Raw genomic sequence first — 24622 nt, 5'->3', positions numbered from 1 at the left:
TCCAGCTGCCTGAACCCCCATTGACTGCTTTGGCAGGCGGTGTGCTTGCCAAAGGTGCCATAGGCAGAGGATACCAGCAGTAAAGGCTGGCATCAGAATATCACTCACTGCTGGTTGGTAACACCTTTGTAAAACTAGGGCTTTATTCACAGGAACACCCATCAGGAGATGTTTGATCTCAAGGGTTAGATTCCCAAAGGATCAGAGACACCCAAGTCTGACATTTAGATGCTGCTGAGATCTCAGAAGTTCTGTTCAACTATCTCCTCATTCAGCCTGAAATCTCCTATAAATTGGCACTAGCAGTTCTTTGCCTGGGTTGTTATTTTTGTAATTGCAATGTTTGTTTATTTTCAGAGAACTTAGTACAACATATTTAGGTAAAAAATATTGTTTCTTGTTAACGTAGCACAACATTTACCGTGGAGCAAAAAAAGGGCAAGTGTCAATATAGTAATGACAACTGAGTTGGAAAAAAAAGGCAAGCATCAGTATAGTAATGACAATTGAACTGAATTCACTGCATCCAAAATGGAATGGCACCAGTTTATCTGAGAAGCAAAGTGATCCCAGTCAATGGAAACCCCCAAAAAGGTCAAGTGAAAAATAACCCACCTATAATTTTCTTTGGCTGGTATTCAGTGATTTTGGAAGGTTTAGAGTAGATAGGACCAGCCATTCAAAAATTATAAGTGAACATACAGACAGACAAAGAGGCCTACACTTCATTTTATATATAGTTTTCTGCTGGATCACATGGACAAAACTAAGTCCTGATACCACCGGTCTGCATAGTGACAACCTGGCAGGCTTCTCCAGCTTAGGAGTTCCTCCACTGATCTTATCCAGCCTAGCAGGCATTCTCAGAATATCCTGCTGCATCAGAACTCACTCAAAAGATAGTTGGGGGTGAGACTTCTTGGGTTGGGGGAGTAAAGGAGAAATGTCTCTCCCTTCAGCATCTACTCCAGGCAATGTCTAGTGGTTATAGGGCACTTATCTTGAAGGTGGGGGCTTGTTTTCAAATCTTCAGACAGCCTGATTTGGAGCAAGAACTTGAAGTCTCTCATCCTAGGATAGTGCCCTAGCCATCTGCCTGTCACTTATTTTGGGGTGAATACACCTCAGTCTCCCCTATTAGGTTAGAGAAGGAAAGTGGGAGATTGATTATAGAATCCAGTAGTTGCCTAGATTTTTGGAGAATCAGGTTCATGTTGCTGTTCTAATTAATATTTAATTACAGAAAGTTGAACAGCTTCTGAGGAGATGTTCAGACAGAATCACCCTAAAATGGCCATTCTGGATAGTGAGAGACCTGGGTTCAAGACCTAGCTCCAAACTGGACAGAGAGGAGATTTGCAAACATAGACAGTACATTAGTGCTGACAGTAGTGGGGCACAACACTGTGGTGCTGTTACAGTGCTGGAGGCACAGCTCCCTTGCTCGGCATTGTGTCTGGCCAGACTGCAACCCCCATGCCCTGCCTTTGGCACAGAAATTGCACCGCCGCTGCCACCCCACTCCCTGGTTCGAGGTGGTCTGCAGTCTGTGCCTACTTGGGCTAGGACTTAAATGCTGGTCCCGATGGTGCCTGGGAACTCAGTGGGTTGAAACGCCTGGTGCCAGCGACCCATGCTCTGGCCTTGTAGATGGCATGGCTCACAGGGGCCTGGTTATGAAGAACACTTGGGCAGCTGCTGCCTACTCATCCCCCACCAGCCCCTCTGTTGCACCACCATGTTTAGGACCTTCTGGATGTGGCCACGTACTGTGATAACCTGAGACCATACCTGCAGAGCTCATGCCCCCACCTGCAGCTCCCAGCCACGCCTCCTGTGGGCTATGGGCTGGGTGAGTATGGCCCCCCTAACCAACCCTTCTGGATCAATGGAGTGGTCATCAGCTCCTCTCCTTACCTCTCTGGGACCAACGGGGCTTCCTTCCTGCCCGTGGGGTATGGGCTGTCCCTAGCAGTGAGGCCCATGCTTCCCGCCTGTACAGGGGCCCCTGCTTCTCCCACTTCTCATGCACCAGGCTGCTTCTAGCAGAGCTCAGTCATGGAAGACAAAGCACCCCTAGGTCTTGCTCCTTGGCTGCAGAAGCCAGCTGCCAGCGCCCTGCTATGTTAAACCTCCAACCTGCTATGGGCTGGTGCAGCTGCTGCTGGGTGGCTTCAGCCTCAGCAACCTGGTTTACAGCAGGGAAAGGACGGAGGTTTAACATGGCCAGGAAGCAGCCATAGGCCAGACTGGCTGAGCAGTGCCACCTCCATTGCCTCTGGGTCATGACTGTGGTCAGGCTGCAGCCCTGCTGCCAGTGCAGAAATCTGGGACGTGCCCCCATGCCTTTCCCAGTGTGTCCCCAGTGTTTGCAGACAGGGGTCCTACTTCAGGCAGTGCCCTAATTACTGGATTTTTGGCTATAAAAATTTTCTCTTTGTTTTCTTTTTGCAAGAAAAGGCCAACATGGCTGTAGATATCTGCTTCCTTCTAAAATGGGGTTCATGGCTGGGAGTGCTGAGTGGATACCAGCATCTTTCAGTTCAGCCACCTCCCTGCTGGGCCCCCCTCGGGCCCCGAGAGAGACACGCCTGGGCCAGGGGTTAGCGAGGAGTTAGTTAGGGTACTTCTGGAGAGGCTGGACGTGTTCAAGTCCGCTGGTCCGGACGATCTTCACCCTAGGGTTCTACAGGAACTGGCCGAGGTCATTGTGGGACCCCTGGCGCGGCTCTATGAGCACGCGTGGTGCTCTGGCGAGGTGCCAGAGGACTGGAAGAGGGCCAATGTGGTCCCTATCTTCAAAAAGGGAAAAAAAGAGGACCCGGGAGATTACAGGCCAGTTAGTTTTACCTCAATCCCGGGTAAGCTCTTTGAAAAAATTATCCTGGCACACATCCAGGAGGGCCTTGCGGGGGAATGCATGCTCAGGGGCAACCAACATGGGTTCATCAGTGGCAGGTCTTGTCAGACCAACCTGGTGGCCTTTTACGATCAGGTCACCAAATCATTAGACGCAGGGGTTGCTGTGGATGTAGTCTTTTTGGACTTCCGGAAGGCTTTCGACACTGTCTCTCACCCTGTCCTCATCAAAAAGCTGGGAGACTGTGGTGTCGATGCCCACACGGTCAAATGGGTCGCCAACTGGTTGGAGGGCCGCACCCAGAGGGTGGTAGTGGATGGGTTCTTCTCGACCTGGAAGGACGTGGGCAGTGGGGTTCCGCAGGGCTCGGTCCTCGGGCCCGCACTGTTCAACATCTTCATCAGTGACTTGGATGACGGGGTAGAAAGCACCCTGTTCAAGTTTGCTGATGACACTAAGATGTGGGGGGATGTGGGTGCACTAGAAGGGTGCAATAGGCTACAAACTGACCTTGACAGGTTGCAACGGTGGGCGGATGAGAATAGGATGGGGTTTAACACTGATAAGTGCAAGGTGTTGCACATGGGGAGGAAGAACCGGCACCACGCTTACAGGTTGGGGAACTCCCCTCTTGCCAGCACGGAGACGGAAAAGGATCTTGGAGTCGTCATTGACTCCACGATGAACATGGGCCGGCAGTGTGGGGAGGCAGTCAGGAAGGCCAACCGTACCCTGTCATGCATCCACAGATGCATCTCGAGCAGGTCCAGGGAGGTGATCCTCCCCCTCTATGCGGCACTGGTCAGGCCGCAGCTGGAGTACTGCGTCCAGTTCTGGGCGCCACACTTCAAGAGGGACGTGGACAATATGGAAAGAGTTCAGAGGAGGGCCACTCGTATGATCAGGGGTCAGCAGGGCAGGCCTTATGAGGAGAGGCTACGGGACCTGAACCTGTTTAGCCTCCACAAGAGAAGGTTAAGGGGGGACCTTGTGGCCTGCTACAAACTGGTCAGGGGGGATCAGCAGGTATTGGGGGAGTCCCTGTTCCCCCATGCGCTGCCAGGAGTGACCAGGAATAACGGTCACAAACTGGCGGAGGGTAAGTTTAGATTAGATATTAGGAGGCGCTACTTCACAGTCAGGGCAGCTAGGGCCTGGAACCGGCTTCCAGGGGAAGTGGTGCAGGCTCCTAGCCTGGGGATTTTTAAAAGGAAGTTAGATGAGCACCTTGCCGGGGTCATCTGACCCCGGTGCTCTTTCCTGCTAAGGCAGGGGGTCGGGCTAGATGATCTACCTAGGTCCCTTCCGACTCTAGCTACTATGAAACTATGAAACTTTCTCCATCCCAAAGTTAGGTGCATAACTACCTTTGAGTGGCAGGGCTTAGGTCCTGCCCCCTCCTTATCACGTCCTATTGGCAATCTTAGGCAGCTTGTCCTTAGTACATTAGCTTCTGTGAACCCCATTTTTGGGGCATTGCTCTCCTCATATGTTGCAATTTAGGCTGGGGTTCCACTGCACAGCAGGGCATCTAAAAGTTAGGTGCCTCCTGCTGAGTATTGTAACATCAACCTCTGGTTGAGCATCTAGCCAGAATGTTTTGTTTGCTAAGTTTTTACAAAGCCCAGTGCAAACATTTATTAGATGTGAAAAAGTAAACAGATAAAAACATGGACTTAAATCTTTCACTGCAGTGTTAGGCAGCCAACCCAAACACTAGAATTAGAAAGTGAACGTGGCCAGTTTGTAATTTTCTCCCCCAGAGCCTGGATCCTACAGGGGGTTAGCTACATGCTTAATTTGGAGTACTCATTGACTTTGCAGCCAATTTTGTATATTTTAGATGGAAGAGGGAGAAATCTTTGCTGACTTTTCCAGCTTTTGCCCTAAGGGATGAGGTTGGATTACCTCCACCCTTATGTTCAGTTTTGTAGCTTCAGATATGATGAATGATACTTACTTATCTTACCCATTTTAAAAATTCACTTCAGTATTTGTGATCTCCAGTATCAGGACAGTCTGAAGTGACCTGCAGCTGATGCTACCTTCAGAGAGCATCACATACAAGTTACTAGCCTGTCTCTTGGACCAAGTTACTGCATTTCTTGGTCTTACTTTCTTTCTGGAATAAATGAAGCAACTGACTATAGGAAGGCTTCAGATCACTCTGGCAACTCATCAGTCAGTATTTTAAGCATTTTTTAGATAAAGAGTATTATCTGTGTGTTCTTGTGTTGCAGTACTTGGATTTTGCAGAGTTTGAAGAAACGGTGAAAATATTTACAAAGGAATGTAAAGTAAAAGGGAAGCCATTACCAAAAAAAGTTGGAGGTTCCTTGAGAGACTCAAAAGCCTTGATTATCCAGGTAACAAATCTTTACATTTGGTTTAATTAGGTAATCATCAGAACATTAGAGACCTCTGGTGGTTTTTTTTACAGCTAATGATCTCAACATTTGAAATGCTTGAGCTAATTTTGAGTTGTGAGAGGAAGCTGGGAATAGATGATTTTCAATGAAGGGCCTTCAGTTCAAATTTACTCTCCCGGTAACTTCAGTCCCACAGAACCCAAACTATACATTTTGATCTTTTTGGTTGCCTCAATTTTTATATTTCCAGCTTGGAGCTCCATGAAAAGAGCTGGTGTTTTGAAAGGTGGTGAGCAACTGCCTTTATAAAATCAGACCACCCGATAAAGTTCATAAGCTGAATCAAGTAGGTTACCTGAACTTGAGGCATCCAACCTTCTGCAGCCTGATGGTCCTATTGTCTGCAAAGCTTGTAAGAGCAGTAAGGGTGCATTCACATTTTTAATCTTAATTGGTTGGACACTTTGAAATACTATGTCTGGTTTTACATGATTGGCAGTGGATAACAGGGATTTTGGAATCAAGGATGATTCCCGAGGTCTCAGGCTGTTCTGAGTGTGATAGAAGTCTAAAGTAAGATCAATCAATGTGAAAATTAGAAGACTGTTTTCTTCAGAAAATGCTTATTTCTTCAGGGAATGCTTAGTAGTAGAAAGTGGCTATCCAGCCCGGGCTGTTTGCAAAGATGTGCACAAGCAGACTGAAAAACAAGGATCAGAATATGTCCTAGGCTGGTACATTTCTGGTTTGTTGCTTTAAAAATGCAGAGGGAAGTTGATATTAAGAAAAACATCCCCAAAGGAGAAGCTACAAAAATGGAGGGGAAGCCAAAGCAATCAGTGTTAATAAATTGAGTCTTATTTGTGGGTGAGATAAATTTAATACCATGCAGGCATTCTTCTGATTGGCTGAAGTCACAAGGGCAAAGGTGTATTGAAGTGGGGCTTCACAACCACTTTGTATCTGTGCTCTGAGCACAGCTACTTGATGCTGGCTAGTGAGCAGAGGAAAATTTGTAGTTGTGGTCAGAGGATGTGAGCTTGGGTATGGAATTTCCTGCAGACCTAAAGGCTAGGGACAGAAATTACACATAAACCAGTATGAGTGATCGGAAACCGGTCTGTAACACAACAGAAGTTCAGTGCACATAAACCACTTTCAAAATGGCCAAAACCAGTGTAAGATAAACCTGAATGGGTGTAACATCAGACTTAACTGATTCATGTTAAATCAGTTTATTGATCTTCTGTCCCAAATCCCCTCCAGATTCAAGTTAACTCACAGTCCCCCAGCATCCCAGAATGCTTTGTTTCCCTGCAACCCCTGCTCGCAGTGTGGGTGGGCTAGCCTTGTCCCAAGCTGTCTGTTTCAGCTGAGCAGGGAGGCGTGCTCTAGCACCCCCTGGCTTCTGGCCTGGGCCACTGCAGGCATGTGGCTGCATTTTGGGAATCAAAAGTGAATGTCTGTTCACTTGCTTATTGGTTCAACCTACACAGCCTAAACTAACCTGCAAAGATTGAATCAATTCAGCCTCTGGCTTTTTTACTGTTTGTACTTGTACTTACTTGTGGGTTACTGTGCACTTGATTATGGTTAACATAATTGTTTTGGGAGATGGTGAAATGATGACATTTTCAAAAGCACCTCCGTGACTTAAGTGCCTTGAAAATGAAACTTTGGCTTTTAAATCACCAAGGCACTTTTGAGAGCTTTCCCCTTTGGTACCCAAGTGATTTCTGTTCTCTTTTGCAGAAGGATCTGCTCACAGCATTTGAAGATGGTGATCAGAAAGTTTTCTTTGAGCTCTGGGAGGAACATATCTCATCTTCAATCCAGGACAACAAACCACTTGTCCAGAAGCTGGAGTTTTACCTTCACATACACTTTGCCATCTACCTCTTGAAGCATTCAGTGGGAAAGCCAGTAGGTTTACTATTCAGTTTGGACATCTTTTAATTTTAATTTGTCTGGTTTCCCCATCTGTGTCTCTACCAAGCTAGTGTAGCCTGGGATAGGGGTTGCTGAAGAGATAACCCCAGTCAGTTCCACTGCAGGGACAATACCTTGCATTGCAGTAGGACTTGAAGCTAGGATTTGGCCTTGGGAAGTTAGCAGGTGAAATTACTGACTTGGCCCCTGGTTTTGTTGAAGTACTGAATGCTTTTAAGTTCTAAAGGATACACGGGGCTTTGCTAAGTTGAAATTCTGCTTTGAGCTATTGCAGATCATTTGTTTCTAAAGCTGCTTGGAATAGGTTTTCATCAGAAATGGTTGCTTTTGATAGAAATCAACATCTATGGGAAACAATTGAAAGAAAAACAAACTGACATTCCCCAGCAGCATGTCTTATTTAGATAGTGCGCTGACTCAGTGGGGCAGTCATCCCTTCAAAGGAACTGAATAGCCTGTTGTTTTTAACTAATTCAAACTTAGGAAATTCCACAGTGTAACAAAGTAGCATTAATAATTAAAAATGAATTTGATTTTAAAATGATTTTTATTAATCCTGAAGTTATTAGTGGCTCAGGTGAGAATGTTTGTTTGTTTTGTAAACAATCACGATTTTTAATCCAACAATATCTCTTCTGTGCTTAGTGTGACATTTTATTTTGAAGTATTTTATTAAATAGAATATCGGAAATATATATTCCCAGGACCTCTACCACTGAAGCTGATTGATTGACCTATTGATTTCTTTCCATTGCACCATATAAGTATATTTTAGTTACGCTACACTTGCCATGGGATAAGAAATGGCTTATACAAAATGTCTAAAATCAAATCGTGCCTGCCTAGCCCTTTGCTGAATTTGGATATAGCACTTTGCTTGCAGAAATCTGTTCCAGGTGGACAGATTTGCTTGGTAGAGTAAACAGCCCTCCCTTAATTTCCCTGGCCTCCACCATCCTGTTTTAGCATGAGGAAAAAACCCTTTTATATTTCCTTCTCAGAGAAAAGAACAGGTAAAATATATTTTGCACTGCTGGAGTGAGTGCTGTTCCTCCAGTTGACCACTGGGAAGCACTAAGCAGTGCTTGGCTGTCAGTTATTCTGGGATTTATAATTGGCACTTGATCCTCCACTTATACCTCCACTTGCAGCTGCCACTCGGCTTTCACAGTAGCTGTTTTATAAACGATACCTGTTTCCTAGGACAAGGCTGAGTTTGATGAAAGAATTTCTCGCTTTAAAATGTATCTGGAGACAAAGGGAGCTGCATTGAGCCAGACCACAGAATTCCTCCCCTTCTATGCCTTGCCTTTTGTTCCCAATCCCATGGTCCATCCGTCATTTAAAGAGCTTTTTCAGGTAAATATTTCTTTTGCACAGGTATTTTTTTGGCATTGACTTGTCTCACAAGGCTGACAGAAGCTGAACAGACTGTAATTTAGTAATGCTTTTCTGTTGTGTCCTTCACCAGACATAGTAGGATATGTTTTGGTGAGGTACTGTGTGCATGCTATCAGTACACAACTTATGCTTGCTTATGTTGTCTTAAATCCTGAAAGATCCCAAGTATTTTATTGACTGGTGTTCTTAAGCAGGGATCACTGTCCTCTGTGCCTTTGAAATACATATGCCCCTGCATACAAGGTGGCAACATTACACTACAGTTCAACCCCACTCTTTTATAGTCCATGCCCCTTTTGGATTGTCACCCAATGTAACCATTGTCTCTGGGTCCCAAAGCTGAATGAGAAACCTGACACATTTTAAATAGCCCATTAGAACCACATTTTAAGAAACAAACCTTAGACTTAGATAGTGGACAGAAGAGGGAAAAATCAAGTTTTTAAGTAATCCTCCACCAACAGTGAGTATTGCTGTCCCAATATAGACGATCAGCCAATGTTAGTCATGACTTTGTGGCAACACGGCATATCACTTCCTCTCCAAAAATGCCTTATTGAGAGTATATAGCTACATCTACTGAGCGTCTCACATAGTTTTTTCCCGATAATTTTTTTGTCAGCTGGGTATATTTGCCTTTGCCCTCACTTGGGGTGTTTCAGATCCTACAATCCATTTTTTGCAGAGGTAAGATGAGAAAATGCAGGAAGCTGTGATTAAAACTCACAGGGAGTTTTGATCCCTGTCTCTAGTTCTTTCACTTTGGAGATTTTACAGTGCTGTATAATCGTGTTCTTGACTTAACAGTGTTAAGAAAGCACCCTTTTCTCACTTCCTAATTGCCCAGGTGAGTGGTTAAGAAAAGATGCCTAAATGAAACTGGCCATTTTGTGGTGCTAGTTTGTGCTTTGGCCGGACTATGTGCATTGGACAGCCCTCTATCGGCTGGTAAGGCAAATTAATACCAAAAATAGGCACAGGCTATGGCTTCCTTTGAGACTTTCTGTAAATAATGAGAAACAGTCTGGTTGATTTCAGAGAAGGGGTCCGACTACTTTCTTGCTCTCACTTCCAGTCATTACCCTTGTTCCATCTTTTCCTAAGAAAATCAATCCAGTTTATTCACAGTCCAAGACCTCAGTCTGTTTTCACTGATCGTTCTTGTGAGAATTGTACCATTCAGTTGCCTCCTTAGCATTTTGGCAACTGATGTGTTTACAGAATGGAAACAGCAAACAGTAAGGAGTTACAAACCTATTAAGCAGTCTTGTTACAGATGGATAAGAGTTTTCTTTTCAAGAATCCTGTGATACTGGACGTTGATTGTATATACAGTATACAGTGCTAGTTGGATTGAAAAAGTAATAGGCAGAAAGGGTTGTAAGAACATATGATATCCAAGGTGATATACCATATTCCATAGCGCAGCATTATCTTAAATTCAAATCGGCAAACCTGCCAAGTCTAAATGATGTATCCTTTCCGACATGGTGCAACTCAGACTGTAAGGGCAGCTTTGAACACCCAGAAGAGCAGTAAATCTCAGGAAGACTTACTCTTACCTGCAGGCTACCTTTTCATCAAGCAGCAAGCAGAGTGGATGGAGGGTGGAAACTGAGGAACTGAGTAGTTGGTAGAAATTCTTAACGTACAAAGACTTCATTTTTCCTTCCTGATTTACTGTGTTTTCCATTGCTCAGAGGAGGGTGACTCCAGTAACAGGTACAAAGAATAAACAGCATTCCAGATAGCAGCTGATTCACGTTAGTCCATGTTTTCACAGTTTTCCTTCAATCCAAACTGTTTTAGTGATGATGGAGTCTGATTTACTGAGGTAGCACCTGGACCTTTGCATGGGTTATGACAAAACGCTGTGTAGACAGAGGCTAGAACATAGACGTTCCAGGCTCAATCAACTGTGAAGTGTGACTGTAGCGATTTCTGCACCTTTCCCTGTCGGAACCAGTTTGCTGTTACAGTACATTATGTAAGAATGAAAAATTCTTCTTCATGGTTCATTTTTGACTTGGCTGTTTACATTTGTGCAACTTGAAGCAGCGTGTTTAGAGTACGCCTACTCTGAGGTTTCTGTCAGTCCAGTAAGATTACATAGCATGAATAATTTACAGTTGAAATAAATATTGCATAACATTTCGAGGTCTTGTTTTAAAACAAGTCTGCACATAAAATACAAATCACTTAGCATGGAATTGATTTGCAATTTTTTTTTTGCATATTTTCCAGGAAGCTAACAGGCAAACCAGCCTTCATTACATCCAGGAGAGAACTTTTCACAGTCCTGTTGGCTAATACAAGGCAGTTTATGACTCACGTATGTGTATGGTAGACATAACTTGGTGAACAGCTCTCATTTTTTGTTTTTCTTTTCAAGGATTCCTGGACAGCAGATTTGAAGATGAGATTGGAAAAGTTCCTATCTCAAACTGTCAAAGCCAGCCATACTCCAAGACTTCTCACTTTATATGTATCCTTTGAATAATGTTTAGATCGTTAATTTAGACTGACTTTTAGAGCAATTCTACTGAAACAGTGTGCTGTTCATATTTTCTGTATAATTATCATAATGTTGTACTAATAGTAGGAAATATTGTTGACATACCACATTCAGAAAAATAATTTAAAAAAAGGGCATACTGAGCTGTTTGTTTATCAGCTAACCATTATTTAATATAATATGGATAGTACTGCATTCTCGAAGGCGGAGGTTCCGAACTCCTGGGCCATTGTTCAGTACCACACCACGAGGGGTTGGCTGCCGGTTTGCAGGAAGGTTGGCTGCCGGACCAGAAGTCCAGAAGTGACCAGCATACTGTGGACCAGTATGCTGGTCACTTCCGGTCCGTGATTTGCTGGTTCATGGTTTGCTGGTCCGCAGTCGCTTCTGGTTTGCGGTTTGCCAGTCTGCGATCTAAAAAGGTTGGGAACCACTGCTCTAAGGCACTGTTTGGATGATAGCTATGTTCTTGGCATCCAGTTTTCATCGCTTTGTGTTTCAGTGGCTAGCTGGAATTCTCCCAAGGCTTTCAGGAGTGCGAGAGAGAATTGTTTTATTAGACAAATTATGCTGCTAACTTTATTTTATTGGTCAAATCATCCCTGTTCCTCTGACTCAGTCCAGCCCACGAAGAGCTGGATTTGGTACCTTGCAGTCAGCTGTAAGGAGCCCTAGGAGTAAAGAAGGGTTCAAACTGGATGCTTGCACCATGGCAGAATTGAGTTGTCCCAGCTCTTTCCCTATTGCATCTTCATTTCTTCTGACCCATCAGTTTAGTTGCCCTGTCCACTGCAGTGGGGAGAGAGCTAGGATTGCTTTTGCTGCTGTTCCACTCCTCTTTGCTCTTGTCCACTCCCCTCCACCTGGCAGGATGAAGATCAGTGATGAACAATGGCAGCTTTCCCTTCTAGGTTGCAACTTTCTGTGTGGAAAGGCTACATAAAGTAGTAGCCTTATTCTTCTGCATGGGTGGCTCATAATTGAACTCTAAATGTTCCTTGGTTTGGAAACACTGTTCACTGCAAACCGTTTGCAGGTTTTCACCTTACAAAAACTAGTATTTGATAACACTTTCTTGGATTTTAGCCCTTTTGAACCATTTCTTGGTTACTGCCTCCTAGGACTTTAGCTATCAAAGTTCATGCTTCAGGATTTACATTGATGTCTATAGGGCTCAGCAGAGATTAATCCAATCTTTTTGGTGCAACATTGCACAGTGGGATAAATGTGTCCCCATTCCACCCTCACGTCTTCCGTGGAAGTGTTTGGCAGTAGCTCTAGTGTTGCTCTAGGCATGATTTACCTTCTTGGTCAAGTCCACTCATCTGTGTCGTTAACCTGAAACCCTCTGACATGGATGTCTATTTTCCTGAACTATACTTTTTCTGGTACCACAGAAGGAGCACGGGCAGTGCAGCAAAGGTAAATGACCAGATTTGTTGGGGATGTTTTATAGTCCTGTTTTGTTAACAGCAATGGAAACTAGGAGAAAAATGAGCCTGAAACAAGAGGGCAGGTAGTGAAACTTGGCCAAAAATAGCTTAAAATTAAGACTCTTGATGCCTACTTTGGATGGCTTTTGAAGCCAGTGAGACTGTTCATGGGCACAGCTGACTGCCAGCAAGCGAGAAGCTGCAGGAATGGGGCCTGATTGTGCAGCTTTCTGTTTTCAGCTTGGCTTTCACTCAAGAGCAAAATGAACAGTGTGCTTGGTGGAAGGTGTATGTTTCAGCACATCTTGCCACCATGGTAAGATGCAAGCTTCTTTGACTTCCTGTGTAGTCTGTTTGTGTAGCTGCTCATATGTAGGTCCTCTGCCCTCAAATGCAGTAAATTATTCTGTAGGTTGTCAGAAACTGGCAAAGAAACAGAGGTTTAAGGCATTTAACTCCTCTTCCATATTTTCTTTTATTAGATTCTTAAAATAAAATCCATTTGTTTAACCTGTATAAAAGCATGTGAATCTTGGAGTAACTTTCTTATCATGTGTTGTTAAATCTCACTTTCAAAGGTAACTTTAGCATCTCCTTGTCATTGACAATTCAGTGAGACCAGATCACCCATGTGCCTGAATCCATTAGATGCTTTTGAACATTTTCCCTCCAGTTTCTAACGTTCATTTTGGCACTGTGGTTCTCATTGGGTGCATCTACACATGCAATTAATGCAACACGATAAACTCCAGTGCGGTCTATGCTGGAGCAAAGTGTTCCCGGGCGCAGCGTCTGCACAGGCTTCTGTGACTGCAGCACTTTGAGCTGGGGCAGAGCAGTCCTGGTCTGGCAGGAGGCCCCAGGCTCCAGGTTGGGTGGTAGAGGGGCTGTCTGGGGCATGATACTGCTAAAGTGCAGGGCTAGGTGGTAGGCAGGCCTGCACTATGGCACCCACATGCCCCAGCCAGCCCTTGTCACCATCTACATGTGTGTTTGGTGGAGTGAATTACTCTGCTGTAGGATAGTACTGTCCTCAACCGTACTGTCCTATGGCAGATTTAATTACTTTACTGCGCCTTAATACTGGCGCACATGTAGACTGTGATGTTTTACTGCATAGTTAATTAGTCAGCTCTGCAGAAAAGTGCACATGTAGATGCATCCATTGACTCCTATATGTGCACAAAATCATTAGGTCTCTGTGTCACTTTATCCATTGAGTTTTGTTTGATTTGTATTTTTGCTCTGAGATTAGATGTGCTCTGCCAACTTCGTCTACAGAACAAAAAAAGAAATGGCATGTGTCTTCTAGTCTGAAAAGCTTCAATTATTCACTTTGTTATTTTATGTTCCATTTTGCACATGATTCTGTGAAGTATAAAGGAAGCATCTTTCCAAATTGTATTGTTTTAAAAGTGGGACGCTAGAGAAATGGCAGTTATTTTTCCCCTAAGCAGACTTTTTCAAAGGGAGCGGTTTCCATAGAATGATATTAAGTTGGTCTTTTAACATAGGCCCCAATCCTCGGAAAACCTTGTGCCTGGATAGACTTCTGCACAGGATAGATACTGCCTGTGTGGTTCTGTGAGGAGACTCAGACATGACACCCTTTAATATATAACTCTCTTTTACTCCCAAGCATGTCAGTCTGGACTTTTAAGAAGACCGCTTGAGACCTGCTTTATAGGAAAGGGCATTGGCTTGTGAGGTGTGAGCTTGGCAATGTGCTTGCCGGATCGCAAGGGCATGGCTTGGTGTGGAACCCATAGAATATATTCACTGTTGGTGAAATGTGTGCTTTATCAATGAAGGAGAAAGGCAAACAAAATTAACAGACAACACATGAATGAAGCCTAGCATGGCAAAGCGTACCGAACACAGCCCCTCGCAAACACCTGCCAGTTGTTAGTCTGACGGGCTGAAGCACTTTGAGGTTAGCTGTGCGCTGATGCAAATATACTGGAGAGTTAGTGTGTTTATGTTTCCTGATTAACCTGCTTGCTTCTTTGGCTCTCCTCCAGTTTGCCAGAAAACATTGATACCTGTATGGTGCTAAAAGCCGTCTGCGTGGCAGCTGTGTTCATGTTATTACTTTCCCATAGGTGTTTTGTTTGCCTGGGTAGATCACAAGAATTACAGAATATTGGCACTGGGCACATGAAGCCCCTGACTCCATGTGTATCCTGAGTGTTAATGGAAAATGGCAGAAATAAAAATTTCCCTGGTTGCTCAGTTACTGCTCTTTGTATTTCCCAACATCAAAAATCAGGGCAAAGTTTACGCTTCTCTCTTGGTTTTTATATTCTAGATTTGTCTCGGGCTCTATTGTTTTTAGTTCATTGATGTGAAGCCTGTGGGGCAATCAGAAATGGAGCTGTAGTGCCAAATAGAGCTAAAGCACCTGAAGCATGGAGGGCTCCAAAGATGTTTGTGTCCCTAGCCTGAAAGACAGGAAACCTTTCCGCAGATGCCCATGCCTAAGAGCGAGTACACTACAGAGCAGCACAAGAACAATAAATAATGTAATTTGTGCAGTATCACTTCCGGTAACCGATTGGGTGAGATTTTAAGACACAGATGTATCTAAAGCAAAGAGGGCGCAAACAACCCCAGGGCTGTTTGAAATTGCACAATGACACCTCAATTACTCCATGATTTTATTCTCGTGTATCTGTCTTACTCTTGGCCTCTGAGATTTGTAATTAGTAACTATAGTTTCTAATTAATCTTATTAGCCTGTTAAGTCTTAGCCTAGGTTTGAGGCTGCCATCTCCTGTGAGTCATGCACAAACAATGACTTTTCAGAGCTGGTGTCCTTCATTGTAAGCTCCCCAGGCAAAGATGCATTATTTTGGATGTCAGCATACTTCAGGCATGGTGAACAGGAGGGATTGGTTTGTACTTAAGTGTGATTTTTTTTTTTTCCTGTGTGTTCTTGCTTCTTGGCCTTTTTGGTTAAGATTAAGTGCAAGTAAATCATGAGCCGTCATCAGTCTGAAGAGAGATGGCTAAGACAACCTGCCAGAAGCAAGAATAGGCGGAATCATAGAGTCATAGAAAATGAGGGCTGTAAGGGACCTCAGGTGGTCACATCTAGTCCACCCCCTGCTCCAGGCAGGACCAGCCTCAACTACATCATCCCAGCCAAGGCTCTGTCTAGCCAGGCTTTGAAAACCTCCAAGGACTGAGCTTGCACCACCTGTCTGGGTAACCTGTTCCAGTGTTTTACTACTCTTCTAATGAGAGAGTTTTTCCTAATATCCAACCTCAACTTCCCTTGCTGCAATTTGAGCCCATTGCTCCTTGTCCTGTCATCTGCCCCCACTGAGACCAGTTCAGCTCCATCCTCTTTGCAACACCCCTGCAGGGAGTTTAAGGCTACTATCAAATCCCCCTCAGTCTCCTCTTCTCCCAACTAAAAAATCCCAGTTCCCTCAGCCTCTCCTTTTAAGTCATGTCCCCCAACCCAAGAACCATTTTCCTTGCCTTCCCCTAGACTCTTTCTAACTTGTCCAGATCCCTTCTGTAGTGGGGAACCCAAAACTGGACACAGGACTCCAGATGTGGCCTCCCCAGTGCTGAATAGAGGGGAAGATTCGCTTGCCTTAACCTGCTGGCAACACTCCTACCAGTGCAGTCCAGGATGCCATTAGCTTTCTTGGCAACAAGGCCACACTGCTGGCTCCTATCCATCTTATTGTCTACTGTCACCCCACCCCCCATGTCCTTTTCTGTAGACTGAAAGATCCCCAACAAAGACTGCAAACACTACTGACAGTACTTCATATGTGGCCAGTGTTGACCATATGCTAAACAAAATGCTTAAGAATGCTCTAACTTCCTTCGCTTATGTACCAATGTGGTTACCAGGCATAGGGTACTGCTCCTCTCTGAACTCTACCAGAACAGTCATTTGGAAAATGAGGGTTGGAAGGGAGCTCAGGAGGTCACATTTAGTTCAACCCCCTGCTCAAAGAAGGAGCAGCCACAACTACATCATCCCAGCCAAGGCTTTGCCTAGCTGGGTCTTAAAAGTCTCCAAGGATGGAGATCCCACCACCTCTCTGGGTAGCCTGTTTAGGGCTTTACTACCCTCATAGTGAGAAAGTTCTTCTTAATATCTAACCTAAACTTCCCTTGCTGCAACTTGAGGTCCTTCAAATGGAAAGGGTACTGATACTGTGCTTCCTTTGTTTTAAAGGCTGTTTTGTAATTAAGAATCACTGTTTGTGACTAAAGAGCCCTGTACTGGACAGCTGTCATACATAGGTGGACAGCTTTAAAATGCTGAGACTGGCTTTCATGCAGTTAGTGGGGTGCCTGAACATTCAAAGGTGTCGATTCTCCTGCAAACTATGTAGCTGCAAGAGTGATTCTAATTACTGTGTCTGTTCCCCCATCAAACTTTGGAAAGCAGATGAAATAGTGGATTTATTCTCATGACACATTTTAATTTTTCCTCCACTTCCAGTGCTCTTGAGGGCATGGCCTTAATTAGACCTGTTGTATCATAATTGCATGTTCCGGTTTTGTCATTATGGCAAAAGGACTGGGGTACTGAGTAGAAGTTTTTGTGCCACGTGTTCTCAGGATCTTTACCATTTTGGAAAAAATACTGTATTTTGTAGTCGCGTGGTCTAGAAACCTGGTACACATTTTACATTTGCAGTCATAAGGGTCAGAGCAAAATCAAAACCAAATGTTTTTGTGTTGGGGAAAAGATGTTTTTAGTTGTTTATGAAAGTTCTCATGGTTCTTTTGACAACTGTGAAATTAAAGAAAAATATGAAAGAGAACAGACTATTTACAGCCTGGGGAACTGGGAGATTAGATTCTCTCGGTGAGTTTGCCATCAGGAGGAGCTATTAAGTTGGCCCTTTCTTAGATATTTTTTGCCAGACATAGATATGAACTATGACCTGTCCCAAGCTCAGCTGTTATTCTTTCTCACTGATTTTGTCCGTCTCCAGAAGAAAAAAAGCCCCACTCCTGCAGATGCAGAATGCTGCAATTCATTATATGTGTCTCTCAAAAAGAGACCATTTTAAAGGAGAAAGGAGGAGGACGGTGGGTGCATCTACACAAGACATTTAGTAGTTGCATAACTACGCAATAGTGTCCCAGCGTGCAGTCATAATGAGCTACTGCGCAGTAAGCATCTCTCTTAGACGCCCCCTGCGAGGGTGAAATAATTGTCCTTTTATTCACAAGCCACCAAAAACACAGAAGTCAGAAAAGGCAGTTTCTCTGCAGGGTCTGGCTCTATTTTTGCACCTGTTTATAGCTAAATTTTTTAAGCATCTTTTTAAAATGATTATATTTCAGGTAAATGGAAGCATGACAGTTTGAAATGGTTTTTTCACGTGTCATAAAAGCTTGGACCATACTGATTAAAAATGTAGTTCTGTCTCATAATTTTAAAATTATTTGCTGGAGTCTGTTTAAAAAACGAAACAAACCAACAAACAGCTGTGCTCAGTATAGCCCGTCTGCTAGAAATTGAGCACGTTTCTGAAACTTTAAAAAATACAGGACATGACAGGTTGTAAGCAATTCTTAGCATCAAAATTCATATTGCTATAAAGCAACCTGTATTTTTCTCATTGGTAGTGAAAGTTGTTACAGACAGTTCAGTTTGAATATTGTTGTTTTGGGCAGATTTACATTCACATGCTTATTGCTTGATGAAGCAATCTGCCAGAAAGTAAGTTACTCTACAGAAATCCAGCAGGCATTTTTGGTAAAAAAACACCTTGCAACATAACTGGTTCTTGACTGCAGAAGACCCCTGGAAAAGCACATGGCTAAAATATTAGTTTCTGAGCATCTAAAATATGCAGCAGAAGCATGCAATAAATTTTTTGGACTAACATAGCACCTGAGGATCTCAGACCACTTTAGCAATAAGTTAGATATTAGGAAAAACTTTCTCACTAGGAGGGTAGTAAAGCCTTAGAACAGGTTACCCAGAGAGGTGGTGGAGTCTGCATCCTTGGAGGTTTTGAAGACACAGGTAGACAAAGCCTTGGTTGGGATGTTGCAGTTGGGGCTGGTCCTGCTTGGAGCAGGGGGCTAAACTAGATGTGACCTCCTGCAGTCCCTTCAACCCTCATTTTCTATGAGTCTAAGATTTCTGTGATGGTGGGAGGAACTGCCACATTTCAGAGAGAAAAGCAGCATTAGGAGTCAAAAAGATTTGCTCAGGCTCACAGAACAAAGCTGGGAAGAGGATGTCATGACTCTATTTTGTATTTTAATCGCTTGTTTGTGCTTTTTTGCCTGCGCATCCATTGGTGTGGCCTGAATACTTCGCTGGCACTCCATGAATCTCTGGCATCTGGGGATAAGGAGTCCTAGTTCTGTCTGCTTTTCGGTAGTAAAAAAAAGTGGGTCTCTGAAACTTGAATGTCAGAAAGTGCCACAGAGGGGATTCTGTCCTCTTACAGATAAGTAGCCATCGTATCATTGTAGCATCAGAATGAAGTTGGAGTTTCATCTAGTTATTTTAACACAGAATCTTAGCAAGACCATAAAACCAGCTGTGCTTGCACAGTCCCTCTGTCAGCTTGTGGCAGCATTCACTATAAGTCAGGATGGTAAATTCCCAAGTGATGTTTGCAATTTTATGCCCTTATTGGTAGTGAGTAATGTGATAACGATTGCTGACACCGATCGCTGGCAGAGATACGGGAAGTGTGCTGAAAGCTTATGGCAGCCTTGTTAAGGCTGAATTTCAGTGCTGTTTACCTAAGGAGTAACTTAACTGAAAAGAACATGTATGGATATGTCACTCATTAACACGCCTTAGCATCCTTTTTGGTGCAGAAGGCATGCCAGTATAGGAAAAGTGGCATCATTTTCTCAATTCACCAGTTTTGCTACCGATCAAGTCAGCCGAACAATGGAATTGCTTGCCAAAGGATGTGATGAAGTTACCGCCACTGGAGAAAACTGAGGTCGCTGGAGGCAGGCAGTTCTTGGGGATTTTGTCAAGTTCTGTGGACACAGCCATGTGGGAGACTGGGTTAGAAATTGTCCAAGGACATTTAAGATTGCATTCTTTTGTAATCCCGTGAACTAGCTAACTCTTGCTCTTTAAAATGGACAACACCTAGGATTTACCCTGCCACAAAAGGTGCTGCATCTCTGCATTTTTACAAAAATGATCCTCTCAAGTTTTATTATAGGGCACTCTCCCACTAATAGCACACCTCCCCAGGCACCAGAATGGCTGTCTGCGAGCGAATGGCTCAGTGACCTTCTTCTCTTCTTTTGCTGGTTTGTGTCTGAAGTGACATTCTGACTTGGATGGAAAAAAACCCTCTTCTGTGTGAAAATGTTTTATCTGCTGCTGTTGCAGATGACTTTGAGCACATTGCAGTAGTCTAGTTACAAGGCAGCGAAGGGCAATTCTTCAAAAATTGTCCTGTAATTGGTCTGCTCTGAGTTCTTTCACCCCTGGACACAGGGTCTGGGTGCTGGCCAAATGCTATTGAACTGTGGTAGTTCTGCAAAGCCAGCTGGAAACCTCTTCCCTCTGCTGTGGGATTGGAGGACTTGGAGCACAGATGCAAAATACAAAATTGTCCAAAATGTTGCCATAGTCAAAGACCCTTTAATCAAATACATGTTCACTTTTATCACGCACTTTCTTCTGGTTTTTACTTTTTGTGTCTGAAAAGCTAGAGGTTTTTATATAACCAGATCCTGGCCTCTGTGCTGAGCCGCATCTTCAAGCCTGCCGCAGTCTGGTAATTGCAGTGATGCAGTTTGTAACTATGGGAGCATTTGTGATTGTGGTTTCATGGAGCAAACAGGACAAGAAGAATAGGCCCAGCTAAGCTCTGATGCAACGTAACAGGGACAAACCAGTAGCCAAGCCATGCCCTTGGTACAATTTATTTGAAGTCTACCTTGTGAATAAAAAATAACCCCCTAGTAACAGGTCAAGCTATTCTCCTACCAGCACGCTTCAGATTTTGTCAGTGTTATTTTTCCTGGAAGACTAAGGGTTTTTATTTTTGTTTTTCAACCTCTTGATAGAAATGTTGCAGCAGCTTCATCAGCAGCTCATGGAAGCCGACCGCAGGAGCATGACCTATGTGAAACGCTTTAATAAAATCCAGGCAGACTATCACAATCTCATCGGGGTTACTGCTGAGCTGGTTGATTCCCTCGAGGCCACAGTCAGTGGCAAGATGGTAAGAGGAGACTTCCATGTGTACTTGCTGCTATTAAAAAGAAAAAAATATGGAAATATAATAAGTCCAAGGTATGCACTGAGTTTTACAGCCACCTGCCTGTATGACTACATCCAGCATTTAATACGTAGCACACTGCTGTGGTGGGACAAAGATGCTACAAGAGGGTGCCACACAAATCTCAGGGCTCAGAAACAGTTTAGGGCCAGCGTACCACCCCTCGCAAGGTGGGCTCAGGGGGTGCAGCAGGGACAGCAGTCGCAGGAGCAGCACTAACTGTGACGTAGACCACAGCAGCCCTCAGAAAGCTGGTGCAGATATGCATTACCGTGAGAATCTGATTCACACCACAGCCCGACCACTTCCACAGCTGACTCGGAATCAAGTGGCACAAAGGTAACGTAAAGCCTCTTGCTTCACCTGCATGTTGTTAATTTAGTTAGTAAAGGACAAAAATGGAAAGAAGTGAATCGTTGCCTATGCAGAGTGGCCTGGATCTGTGTCTGGAACCCACAGCCTTGCTCTAGGTAAAGAGTGCGAGGAGCATAAACCTGCTTTCGTCTCTTGAGTTAGGGTGGGTGTTCTGGCATCATTTAGGACAGCATGGAGACTGTTCTTCATGACTGCCTCCCTGCATCTTCCAACGACTTGTTGGGTTGCCAAGGTGGTGGAAGCATAGGGCTCACTGACGTGCCTCTGTGTCACTTGGGGAGCACTGTGTGCTAGTGTGAACTGTTTGCTTCTGGCGGGTTTCCAGCAGCAGCTGTTTTCCAGTCTAACATCCGAACTTCGCTTTGGGGCAGGTTGGGAAAGGCACCTGCTTTCACATTGGCTTTGGAGATTAGGAGCAAATATCCATTTGTGTCCTTGCTCCTTTCTGTTTTCTATTTTAGTGCTGTCCACAGTGATTCTCTCTGTTTTCTTGCATGGAACTGAGCCAAGAACACCCGGCTTGGTAACCTGGTGTTTTGATTTTTGTTTCCATTTGTTCCAGAAACCAAAATTGCACAATCATTTCATCCTTCGATCTGCCCAGCTGATGGCACTCTTCAGCCACATACTGTTACTGCTTCTGTTGTTCATCAGAGGGGTTTTGAACATTAAGTGCAGTCCCATTAGATGGATAGCATTCATTCTGATTAAGGGGTTTGACAGCTCCCTGGGTCTTTGCTTGTTAAGATCATGAGGGGTGGGGGATAGAGAGAGCTCCACACTGGACTGCCAGGAGCGTTGCTCCTGCTGCTGTTAGAGAGTCTGGGACATGTTATCACAATTTGGGAGTACATAGAGAGCAAGAAACTCTTAAACCCTGGGGGAATTAGGAATGAGCATGCTCACAGTATCACTCTGCACCTGGTAAATACAGGGGAGCAGTGATCGTTTCCCTGCAATAGGCAGGTCCACTGTGATTTGATTTTCTTCAAGCCATAAAGCCCATTGGTGTAATGACCTTAGGATTGTATGAAAGGAAACACAAAACACATCCTATATAATTCATGCTTCCTCTCTTTTCTGGGTGGCTTCTGGTGTGGTGGGAGAGCTGCCATTTGGATAGGCTTGGTTGCACTGAGATATTCTACAGCTTATTATTGACCATGTCACCATTTATCTTTTATCTAAGGAAAAGGTCTATGCAGGCTTCAGTGTAATGAATTTTTCCTCCTTTGTGGGAGAGGGTGTTGTACCACAGTCTTGTAGACGAGACCAAGTCCAAAGAATGTTCTAAGTATTTCTAAATGAAAATGCTTTTCCATTTTTGTCCATTTTCAAGCATAGGTTTGTGTTCTGCAGGGTAGAATGTGTTGTTCTATAAATGAACTCATTTTAAGGGCTCCATTTCTGACAGCAACTGGTAAAACTACCTCCAGGACCAGAGCATGACAGAAGAAAAAGGAGGTATTATGTAACTTTATGTGCTTGGTTTGTTCCATTATTTTAGATCACACCGGAATACCTTCAGAGCGTCTGTGTTCGCTTGTTTAGTAATCAGATGCGGCAAAGTGTAGCGCATAGTATTGACTTCACAAGGCCTGGAACTGTGAGTATGATTGATTGTTACCAATATTTGCTTTTATCATTGTAACCATCTCAAAATGCAAGCTAGTTAAACTGCATATTGCACTGTGAGCACAGGATTATGATTATACCTCTGAAATATAAGGCGGAGGCTGGTGGGATGGCACTTTGGGGATTCAGAAGACTTTGTAATCTGCAGCGGCAGAATTATGCTTGCAGTTCTTGAATCATAGAAAAGTAAGGTTGGAAGGCACCTCCAGAGGTCATGGACTCATAGATTCATAGATGCTTGGGTCGGAAGGGACCGTAGCAGATGATCAAGTCCGACCCCCTGCCCTAGGCAGGAAAGAGCGCTGGGGTCAGATGACTCCAGCTAGATGCATGTCCAGTCTCCTCTTAAAGACCTCCAAAGCAGCAGAAAGCACCACCTCCCTTGGACGCCCATTCCAGATTTTGGCAACCCTTATCCTAAAGAAATTCTTCCTGATGTCCAACCTAAATCTGTTCTGTCAGTTTGTGGCCGTTGTTCCTAGTTACTCCAAGGAGTGCCCTGGTAAACAGGGCATCTCCTATTCTGTGCTGATCATGTAGGCAGCTACAAGATCACCTCTCAGTCTTCTCTTGCGGAGGCTCAAGAGATTCAGGGCCCTCAATCTCTCCTTGTAGGATTTTGCCTGCAGGCCCCTTACCGTACGAGTGGCCCTCCTCTGAACCCTCTCAAGGTTGTCCACATCCCTCTTGAAGTGCAGCACCTAAAACTGGATGCAATACTCCAGTTGTGGCCTGACCAAAGTCGCAATGGGGGGAAGCATCACCTCCTTGGACCTGTTAGCTTTACTGGTCACTTGGTCACATTGATGACTCCTGTTCATCTTGGTGTTAACAATGACCCCAAGATCCCTTTCTGCTACTGTGCTGCTGAGAGGGTCGTCCCCCAGCCTGTAAGTACGCTGGTGATTCCTTCTTCCTAGGTGCAGCACCTTGCATTTGTCCTCATTGAACTGCATCCTGTTCTGTTCCGCCCACTTTCCAGCCTGTCCAGATCCACCTGGATTTGTTCTCTACCCTCTGGTGTGTTTACTTTGCCCCATAATTTGGTATCATTTGTGAATTTAGACAGAGTGCTTTCCACGCCCTCAGCCAAGTCACTGATGAAGACATTGAACAGCACCCATCCAAGCACTGAGCCTTGCGGGGCCCCACTGCCCACATCTTTCCAGGTTGGTGATGGATGGGTCAGTATCACTCTCTGGGTGCGACCCCTAAGCCAATTTGTCACCCACCTGACCATGTAATCATTTATGTCACACCTGCTCAGTTTATCTATGAGAATATAATGAGAATTTGTGTCGAACGCCTTCTTGAAATCCAAGTAGATGACATTCACCTTGATTCCTGCATCTAAGCATTTTGTGACCTGGTAGTAAAAAGAAACAAGGCTAGTCAGGCAGGATCTGCCTGCTATGAATCTGTGCTGGTTGCCCTTTAGCATTGGTTTCCCTACTGGATTCCCATAAATGTGATCCTTAATGGCTTTTTCAAAGGTTTTTCCGAGGATAGAGGTGAGACTAACCTCTCTATAGTTACCCAGATCCTCCTTTAGTCCAACCCCGTTGCTCAAGGCATGAACATGCTCGTAGCGATGGAGATTCCACAACCTCTCTAGGGCGGTATCCAGCAACATTTTTTAGTGGCAGGCTGGAGACAGGCCAGTTGTAGTTGGCCACTGCTGCCACTTCTCTTGGGTGCAGTGTGGTCAAAAGCCCCAACTTGGTAGGCTGGATCTAGTGGCTTCTCAGGTCAGATCCAGCATGCAGGCCATAGGTTGCTAACCTCTGCTATAGGGAATCTGTTTTCATGTTTAACTACCCTTTTGA

The 24622-nt window shown here is 44.4% G+C and overlaps 1 protein-coding gene across 5 annotated transcripts in view; it reads left to right on the top strand.

The window, feature by feature from the left end:
* The window catches only part of ARMC9 (armadillo repeat containing 9), a 114651-nt gene that overhangs the window by 4149 nt on the left and 85880 nt on the right, over positions 1-24622 (top strand). For all 5 annotated transcript variants that reach the window (XM_090056018.1, XM_090056019.1, XM_090056016.1 and 2 more), the window contains exons 3-9: positions 5101-5226; positions 6982-7152; positions 8383-8538; positions 10973-11065; positions 12493-12517; positions 20572-20729; positions 22669-22767. In XM_090056018.1, coding sequence (XP_089912144.1) covers positions 5101-5226; positions 6982-7152; positions 8383-8538; positions 10973-11065; positions 12493-12517; positions 20572-20729; positions 22669-22767 — 828 coding nt within the window. The remainder of the gene's footprint in view (positions 1-5100; positions 5227-6981; positions 7153-8382; positions 8539-10972; positions 11066-12492; positions 12518-20571; positions 20730-22668; positions 22768-24622) is intronic.

Source organism: Crocodylus siamensis, chromosome 6 (assembly GCF_052110815.1).
Source record: "Crocodylus siamensis isolate JL-2025a chromosome 6, ASM5211081v1, whole genome shotgun sequence".
Lineage (NCBI taxonomy): Eukaryota > Metazoa > Chordata > Crocodylia > Crocodylidae > Crocodylus > Crocodylus siamensis.
Note: the sequence above shows the minus strand (reverse complement) of the source record. Positions and strands in the feature narration are given on the sequence as shown.